At 49.8% G+C, this 9,468-nt stretch overlaps 1 protein-coding gene and 1 long non-coding RNA gene across 7 annotated transcripts in view; one reads left to right on the forward strand and one right to left on the reverse strand.

The window, feature by feature from the left end:
* The window catches only part of PRDM16 (PR/SET domain 16), a 537,737-nt gene extending 534,405 nt beyond the window's left edge, over positions 1 to 3,332 (reverse strand). For all 4 annotated transcript variants that reach the window (XM_075906567.2, XM_075906568.2, XM_075906569.2 and 1 more), the window contains exon 1: positions 3,103 to 3,332. In XM_075906567.2, the coding sequence (XP_075762682.2) occupies positions 3,103 to 3,139 (37 nt within the window). In that variant the 5' untranslated portion in view covers positions 3,140 to 3,332. The remainder of the gene's footprint in view (positions 1 to 3,102) is intronic.
* Positions 3,333 to 3,497: 165 nt separating this feature from the next.
* On the forward strand, positions 3,498 to 9,088 carry LOC106732127 (uncharacterized). Of its 3 annotated transcripts, none has more exons than XR_016347807.1 (3): positions 3,498 to 3,534; positions 4,551 to 4,827; positions 7,474 to 9,088. It is a non-coding gene; the product is annotated as an uncharacterized LOC106732127 (long non-coding RNA). The 3 variants fall into 3 exon arrangements; XR_016347806.1 differs by lacking the exon at positions 3,498 to 3,534 and adding an exon at positions 3,549 to 3,854; XR_016347808.1 differs by lacking the exon at positions 3,498 to 3,534 and adding an exon at positions 3,891 to 4,305.
* The last annotated feature ends 380 nt before the right edge of the window (positions 9,089 to 9,468 follow it).

Raw genomic sequence — 9,468 nt, forward strand, 5'->3', positions numbered from 1 at the left:
GGAGAGCCAGAGTAAAATTACAAAGAATTTTCGCTTCTAAGTCCCCCCTCTTCCGTAGCCCCTTTGGAAATCAGGTAATCGAGGCAAACTCCCAGGAGAACTTCACATCTGCTTAAAATATTGTCCAATGAAATGAAATTCTACAACAGATTGAGTTGTTAATAGACTGCGCGCCTATCCACCGAACCCGCCGAATGCGGGTGTATCGCTTTACCGAGGAGAGATGGGCGTATGAGTAGCTGCAAGCACGCCCGGACGGGCTGGAAGCTGGGCGAGGGCGCGTACAGAGGTGTGCTGAGGATGATCCGGCTGGGGCTTTGTGTGGGAAGAGCAGCAGCCGAGTGTGTGAGCGAGCCAGAGAGCCGCACATCGGTGTGTATCGTCTGTTTGGCAAATCAATACTCCCGGGATATGGAAAGCGTCGCTTTGGGCTACTGTTTTGAACTGTGAGCCCTAAAAACCCTCGGCTCAAGCCCCATAAACCGCTGGGCCGCGAGTTGTACGAAACACCTGATTTTAATCAGCGCGCAGCCTCCCAAGTCCACACTTCCAGCTTCAGCGCTCAGGCACCAGACCTGATGCAGAAGTGAAGTCTCCTGTTCCAAGCGGAGGGGCCCCCAGCTCCCCTGCCCGGCGCTGCCGGGCCCTGGAACGCTTTCCTCGGCTAGTTCCCTTCCCGAAGCCCCTCTAGCTTGGGGGTGGAAGATTAGGTCCTGGAGATGCACTCTGCTCTCTAAGAGCAAGCTGGGCGCATGCTATAGAATCCTGTGCGTCTAACTAGCCGGGCTGGGCGCACTTCCCCATTAGACGCACTCTCGTTTCAGCTGCTACACCACAACATAAAAAACTACTCCATTATGCTCCCCTCGCTTCTCCACCGGGGAGGGAGGAAGCCTTTTAAAAACATGTTCAGCTTCTTACCTAAAAGACGATAAATAGCCAGTGTTTTCCGGGGTATTTTTTAAATAGAGGCCTGTAAGGCATAGGTGGAAAAGCACAGTGTTAAGTGCAAGACTGCTTCGCTAAGGCGGCACTCCAAGCGCTTTGTAAGCCCCGCGCGCCTTTGTACGCCGCTTTTGTGTTCACGCGGCCACATGCAAAACTGCGAGGAAGGGGTGCGTATATTCCGCACATGCACACAGCTGTGGGAGGAGGTTGGGTGTCTTAATGGGGCGTATTGAAAAAAATACAACCTCAGAGTTAAGCGGCTGGGCCTGGCCTTCGGGCTTGCGGATGTGAGTTGTGTCCTTTTAAAAAAAATTAAAAAGTGTTTGGAAGTGTCAGTTTTCAGAGGCTACGCTAAGCCACTTCACATTGCAAGGATTAAAAGGGAAGCAAACGACTGGAAAAATGCGATTTGCTTTATTATTAAGCATGTAGGGAGCGGCGGACTCTTAGTTCAGGCTGTGCTGTGCAAAATTGGGAAGAACAATTCCAACCGAAGAAGGGAGAAGCCACTGTCTGAGTGGACGCAAGAATTGGTCCCGGTAAACCACGAAAAAAAACCCTTGACTTTAAAAAAACCACAGACACACCAAAGATGCTACACAATACTACACCTGAATTACAAAATCAACCCTTGAAATCAACTCTTGCTATAAGAGATGTCTGTGTCTCTTTCACTTACCGGCCGGCCCCATTTGGAAAATTAAAAGTCTAAACTACAAAATAAAATAAACCTAAAATACGAGTTAGTTTTCTCCCTTTTCCCCTAGCCCCAGGGTCATTTAAGATTCTAATTCCTCCTCCCCAGCAGTTAGACACAAACTTCGCTCCTCTTACCTGGAACAGCTTTCTCCCCTCTTCACTGCCATGACCTACGTTAAAAATGTGTGTGTATGCAAAGGGGGCTGCTCCTATCGGATCCCACATATTCCTGGACCGTCCAAATATTAATAAGTCCTGGAAGAAACAGTGTGAAAGGGCTGCTACTTAAACGAGACACCGCTATTTTAAAAGTATTAAAACACAATTGTAAGGAGCACAGAGAATGAGTTTGAAATTACAGCCTCCAGATATTTTGCACAGAGCCGGAATGAAACAAACTTTTTTTTAAAAAAAAGCGCAGCTTTTGACAGATTCACTAGGCACTTAAATTCCCTACTGCACTCAAACTTTAATATTGAACCAGCTCGGAAACACAAGCAAGTATTTAAAGCTGGACTCTACAAAGAAGGTGGAAGCGGTGGGGGTAGGAATAAAACCACTCTCTTTTCTACAGGCAGCCAACTCCTCGTGTGAAGATTCAGCTTTGCAAAACAGAAAGTAAGAAAGAAAAAGTCCAGGAGAAAAGGGGGGGGGTGAGGATAGAATCTGCCGCAAACCTTAGACGTTGAAATTCCAAAATCACAACCTCTAGAAAGAGACCCCCTTAGAGTCCCCCCCCCCCGACTTTCTTGCCCCCCTCCCTTAGCTGAGCGAGTCTAAATCTTTCTGTGTCAATGTCTTCCCCGGAGGAGTCTGCGAATCCAAAGCCTTGGTGAAAAAAGGATCCATTTTGATACAAATTCTTTTCCCTTCTTCTCTCACTCTCTCTCCTAACTAACTGTCCCTTAGACTGCTGGGGTCTCTCTCTCACACAAACACCAAGTCTCTCCCTCTCTCTGGATTCAGAAGGCTGGTGCCAAACGCAGACCTCTAGCGCCCACTATTTCAAGAGCCAGGAATATTTTATTTCACAAGACTTGGAACGACTCAATAAAAAAAAGTTGCTATCCCCTTTCGTCAACTTTGCAGCGAACTTTCGCTTCTCCCCCCCCCCCTTTCGTTACCAGCTCTGCTCTCCTCCAGTTCCTCTGGGGTGCACCCCAGCAAAGCGCTTCTGGGGTGCAAGACAGACCCCCCCCCCAGCCCTCAGGAAACCGCCAGCCGCCGCTCGGCTCCGCACAGTGCGTCTCCGGACCCAGCCGCTCACACACACCCAAAAGGGGTGGACAGCCGGGCTCTCTCATCTGGGCGCTAGGCAGGAGAAAGGGCACGAAAAGGGGGCTCCGGCCCCCCCCAAGCGACTCGCAGCGCCCAGCCCGCCAGCGGCGCAGATCCTGCGGGACCCCGGGGGGGAGGGGGACCCTGGAAGCGGAAGAAGGGAAAGAAAGGACCTACTTTTGGGCAGCTTTCTCGCCCTCGCCTTGGATCTCATCTTGTCGGCTTGTGGCTTCTTCTCCTTGAGCCCAGAAGCAGCTACACACTATCTTCATCTCCCGAGCATTGTCAGTTTGGACACCTTCGCACATGCGCACAGAGCATTCAATCTGACACCCTCGCCAGGGCCAAAAAAACTTTCCAATGTATTCATCACCATCAGGGGGTTTTTTTTGGTCCTATCCTCTTCTTCAGATCACTTATCTCTCCCCCCCCCCCCCCAGCACCATCACAGCCTTTCCTTGATCTGCCCCTTTAAGAAAAATCAACCCTCTCCGCGCCTAACCCTTTGCACACCGACCTTCCCCACCGGACAATATTTAAGGATCAAGGTCCCATCCTAGAAAGAGGTGATTATTTATTATTAATTATTACTCTTCTTTCATAGCAATGGTATGGCACGGAGATGGGGGGAGGGTGTGCTTTGCGAATGGCGAGTATTTAAAACATGCTTTTTTAGGCATTTTTTAAAAATGATTTTTTTTTTAAAGAAAATTCCTATAACTTTTCTTTAGACGCGCAAAAAGAGTTGTGTGCAATTCTTCTCCCCTCCCTTTGATTCGGAGTAGTTGCGTGGTTATTTAAAAACATGATTTGGGATTTGCACCACGTCGTCGTGCAATGGTTTTCACGAGGCTTTTTTTTTTTTTTTTTTTTTTTTTGCAAGACCGTTGGAAGAATTGTCTTTACTATTTGCATTTCTAAATTCTGAGGTGTGCACATTTTCAGGAAACATTGAAAACAACCCCCGTTTTGATACCTTTTCCGGGTTTGGCGTGTGTGTATGTGTGGCACTTGTGGCTAGCAACGTCCTTTCTTAAATTCAGTGTACACATTTACACAGGGCCAGCATGTTACCTGTTAAATAGAGAGGTAACCTTGCTCTTGCTAATAGGGGAATTGGAATTGTGTTTGGGTGATTAGCACAGGGCGGCTGCGTTTAGCACCTGATGCAATCACACTTAATCTGTATTATTTGGCATGGTTTGTATGTTTCCGCTCTCTTTTTTCGACAATTAATTAAGACCAAATAATAGGTTAAACGGTACCAAACTCAGCTCGCCGGTGTTTTTAAAGGAGGCTGGGAATTAGAATGCAGGGGTGTATTAAAGAGAAACATCTGTTCCCATCTCCATTTGTGCCTTTGCTTCAAAGCTCTAGCAGGTAGCTGAGTGTGGATTTCAGAAAGATCCCAGATCGTTTCTATGCGTTTCTTTCTCTCACCCACTCCTCCACACACTTTGGGGGGGGGAATCTCGACCTTCTGTCTGGACTGGTCCATCCCGTTCCTAGGTTGTCCCTCCCTGGACTGAGAGATGCTTTGCTTTCCCCATCCCCTACCCGCCGAAGGGGGTCTGCGGAGGAGCAAAGACCCTGATTCGGAGCAGTCTCCTGCTTTTGCCTTGCAGGTCCCAACGCAGAGCCAGACCCCGGACGCCCCGTAACAATAGCGCTCGCCTCCTCGGGAAAATTAAAAACCCTGCTTCTGCCCAGCGAGCGCTGCCCAGACCTTGGAGTTGTCCGTGATCCCCGGAAGCGGAGGCAGCGACAGCTCAGACAGCCCCTCTTTGAAGAAAGGAGCGAAGAGTAAATAGCCCGGTGATTGATGGGCTGCCTTTGACTGCGGAGAAAGCGCTATTTTCCTTCAAGTGGCCAGGTCAGATGGTCACGGAAGAAGGTTGAAAGGTAGGATTTAATGAGATTAATATGGAGGGAGAGCGACTTCATAAACATTCAGGAACATAAGCGGACTGGGAAGGGGTAGAAATCCTCGGATGTGCCGAGCCACATAGGGATCCGGCGACCAGAGGCCTCCCACTCCAGGGCAAGCCAAAAACAAAGCGAAAAGTTAGCCAGAGCTTCGGGCTTGCTCCTGGAACCCATTCTGCCAGCTGAACTTTTGCACTGCAGGTGGAAGGGGGGGTGGAATTAGTCTGGCTAATTATTGGGTTTCCTCTCCTCGACGCGCGCTTTAATTGCAGAGGGAAGCAGGGCCCTACTTATTTAGTAATAGATGGGGAGGGAAAAGGAGACCATTTTAAAAAATGTAAATATAGGGCAACTTCCAAGCCTGGGTCGCCAAAAGCGCTGACATTCCCACTGTGGATCGCTCGCTTGCAAATGTATCAATATTTAGTCCTTGTGTGGACCCGAAGGGTTGAAACCCTCATTGTGGGGGGCGCTGAAATGTTGCCACTGTTGATCTGTCGTTTCAAAGCGGTTGAACTATTTCCTAGCCAGGCTCTAGGTATCTTCCACGCCCCTAAAATGAGCTGGCAATAAACTAAATGTCTGGGTTTAGTCTGGGTTAAACTAACTGCTCGTAGTTATTTTCTCCTCCACCTTACTGGCCATTCATTGTGTCCGCAAAACAGCCGTGGGGAGGGGAGACCCCCGTCCATTTTTTTCCGAATGGCATTTAAAAAAAATCCGATTGAACAAATATTGATATAAGCGTGCAGCCCAATTGACACGAGGATTGGAGGAAGAACAGCGGAATAATTTTAAATGAAATTTCTCGCCGCATAGGGTTGCTAATTGCACGCGGGGTTGTTTTAAAAAAAATAATAATTCTGCGTGCAAGTCATTCTTGGCTGGCGGTCGAATCTACAAGGCGTATCGTGCACTGACTCCTTAGCAAGACGAGCATTACAACGCACATGCATGAAATAGAACCAGCTAACTTTTCAATCCAGGGAGCCGCAAACGGCAGACCGTGCTTCTGTTAGCTGACACATTTAACAACTGTGCTAGACTCCAGCTGTCTGGCTGAGTGAAGGGACCCTCAGGTGCGTAGCAAGAGCTTAATCTACTCGAAACGGTCAGAGATCACTTTCACCTGGGAAGAGAGCACAGCAGAATCCTAAGGATTTTATATACCCCCCCCCCCCCAACACACATACTATTTCCCTATAAAGCCGGCTAGAATGCAAGAACCTCAATTAACACCGATTGCACAAAGGTGTCACTGGAAAGCCTGTTCCTTGGCTTCGCAACTCTTAACCATAAATCTTTCGATTGCCAAAAGTGTAGCATCCCGGATACCTAGAGGTGTGTTCCTTCCAGAAACAACACAGCAGCTACCTTCCCCTAACCGCTGTACCCGACTGGCCTGGCCTTGAGGGTTTTCTCGGGACAGATTCCTAGACAGCACGGGGGACTCGCCGACCTGTTTTCTGAAAGCATTAATTTTATTTATTCATTACAAATTAAGCAGGAAATGAAACTGCAAAGCAAACGAGCTGGTGGGCTGCGAATTAAGAAGCAAAGAGGCTGGGAGTAGCCTTTAGCTTGACTGGGGAACGATTTCTTTCCTTGTCCTTGTATTTACAACGCTCCTGTAGTGAATGTGATCCGTGCACTATTTAAATGTTGTAACCAAGATCAAACGGATTTCTCTTCAGGGTCCCCCAGCCCTTCCTCCTCCCCCTGTCCATCTGACCGACAATAATTTACAAAAAAGGAAATATCCCGTGTGGAAACGGGGGGTGCAGTTTTCCCTCCCTCTCCCTCCCAGTCCGAAAAAAAAAACCCCACAACAGGTACAAAACTGACATCGAATTTATCCAAGAGCATTTGTGAAAGGAGGAATTGCGGGAGGAATTTTTTTAAAAAAACAAGAACTAATCCCCAAGTTTAGTGCGTGTACACATTCTGAAATTATTAAAATTGTGTTAAAAATGCGAAGTGTGCTTTCCGGATTGGGTCACAAGACCCCCCATCGCTTTTGTTCCAGGGAACAATTTGTTTTAAGTCAAACATATTTCGAGTGTATCATTCTTATAAAAAAAAATCGAGGCGTGATGTCCGTTTACACGGCGCTCCTTCTAGGTTATAGTTCGATTCGCTGCGCAAGTACAGCCGGCTCGCAGCCTGCTTGTGTACGCTCTCGCATGCCTTCCCCTAGTCCCTGGTGTGTTCGCCCGCACAGAGCACGGCGTGTTTTGCTGCATTTCAGACTTGACCTCGGGTGGAGGGGGGAGAAATCGGACTAACGACCCAAAGCTGGGGCGTAGCAAATCCCGAGCTCCAAACTATGAAAAAAGAAGAAAGCTCTGTAGCCCTCTTGCATGCCGATTCTGCGGCTGGCTGTCAAAAGCCCGACCTCCCCGGGCAGAGGAGAGCAGACGCAGGACCGGGTGTTGGATTGTACAAAGGAATCCATCTGATCCCGTTTTGCACCTGTTTGAATTCGTATCGCTTTCACGGATCTGTGTGTGTGTGGGGGGGGGTGTCCCCTATTCCTTGCTAGTCTGCTGGGGAAGGGAGTCACATGTGGCCGCCTGGCCTGGCAAGGTTAGCCCAATGAATAACCGTGTGTTCTCCCCGCAGCCGGACGCCCCGCTCCCCCGGCGAGCTCGGTGCCCTTTTACACCGATTTCAGAGGACGCAGACTGGGCGGGTGCGTGGCTGAGCAGGATACAGAGAATCCCTGCCCAGCGCTGGGGGTGCCACAGTCGCTCGCCCGGATCCCCATGGGCAAGCTGGGTGCATGCCCGCAGCAGGTTTCAGGCTTGGGCAAAGCTATTCCCCGCGCCCCGGGGCAGGATCCGACTCGCGTTCCTCCCCGGGAAACTCGGGCCTTTGGGAGAAACGAAAGCCCCGGAGGCGGGGAGAGGAGCGCACCTTCTGCCTCGGAGACTCGCTTTTGGCCCAGGCGGTACAACCGGGGGCAGGAGGAAGCTGGGGAGGTGTCTGCCAGGCACCCAGAAACCAGCCGGGGCGAGATGGCCACGTGAAGACTTTCTTAGGCTCTGCCGCCACCCCTCTTTCCACCCGAGTCCGAATCCAGCCGGGGCGAGTGTCCACACGCGCGCGCGCCGGGGCTCGAAGGGGGCTACTGGAGGGGTTCGAACTGGGCTGGACTTTCGGCACTGGACTTCGAAGCGGCGCTGCAGGCGACACTTTGCGGCCAGGATCCTGGCTTGACCTCCCTCCCCCCCTCCCCGCCAGCCCGATTGGGGCAGCGGCTTTCGGGGTGGGGTTTTTTTGCGCCCCCGGCAGCTTGTCAAAACAGGAGGTCGCCTCTCCCTTCTCAAGTCGGGAAGCAGCTTAAAAGGGCTAGGAGAGGATGGCGGAGCCGCTGCTGTCTCCTCCCGAGGATTTCGGCACAAACGCCGATTGTTTCTGTAGGGAGATTACTCTGAGAATTATTTTTTTCTCCCCCCAAAAAACACGTAAACGCCCCTTGGCACATGGGGCGGGGGGGGGGAGCCACGGATTAGACCGCAAGAATGTCACACGTCCCCCCCCCCCCGCCCTTTAATCTGCCTCAATGAACGAAGGAAACAACACACACAACAGCCACCTTGTCATTAAGAGAGGCCTGGACCCGCGCAAGCCAGGGGCGTTTTCCCTGCACCCCCCATTCTCACGCCCAGACTTTTCCGTATCCTTCAGCCCTTGCTTGAAAGCCCCGTTGGTGTGTAGGCACGGGGGGGGGGGGGGGGGGACTGTGGAGAGAGCCGGGGAAGCCAGAACTCAGGACCCGGCATGTATATGAAGGGAGAGAGATTAGTTCAAGGGATTCGCTGCTGGCCACACAAACCGATTTGCAAACGCTCCGGTTCAAAAACACCAGTGACATTGGAACGCAGGGAGATAAATCCGGATTTAAAGTTCTGCGCTCTTCGCTCCCGGTTTGCCAAAGGGTTCTGCTGGGGAAGGTGTTTGCCTTTTTTGCCCAGAGCCCTTAGTCCCCTCTCTTTATTTTAATGGTGGTATTAAGAGTGTGTGTGTGATGGGGGGTGGGGGGGATATGAAGTGAAAAAGCAGAGAGGCTGAAATACCTTCTAAGGGAACTGTTACGAGGAAATGCTTTATAGAATCAGGCAAACATTTATGCTACTTCACTTAAAGGCGTGTTATTTTCCTAATAAACTGTAATGGCTCCTTCCTTGATTAAAGATGTTCATTTGCATATTCATTTGGAAAAATATTGTTTACCCAAACGCCCTTAAACAGCTGCGTCGGAAACATCATTCCTTATTGAAGGAGATGGAGAGAGGATTCTTGTTGGTCTTTTGTACGGGGGGGGCCGGGAGACCCAAAGCAACGAGAATTCTTCAGACATTTTTCCTGAGAAAATTAGAAATGAAATCGGAGGGAAAATACCGATTTCATCGGGCTAATGAAATCGAAATATATTTCTCCTACTGCACGTGTTTTTCTAAAGCACAGTATTTTCTTGCTCGTTTTTTAAACGATCAAATATATTTTGATTCCCACACTAATTTCAGTACAGTTTATTAATTTCCAGGAAAAAAATACGGGTTCCCTTGGGGCTCTGAAAATGTGCCATAACAATCTGTATTTAAGTGTTTCTTT

This window comes from Pelodiscus sinensis, chromosome 24 (assembly GCF_052426305.1).
Source record: "Pelodiscus sinensis isolate ZL-2025 chromosome 24, ASM5242630v1, whole genome shotgun sequence".
NCBI lineage: Eukaryota > Metazoa > Chordata > Testudines > Trionychidae > Pelodiscus > Pelodiscus sinensis.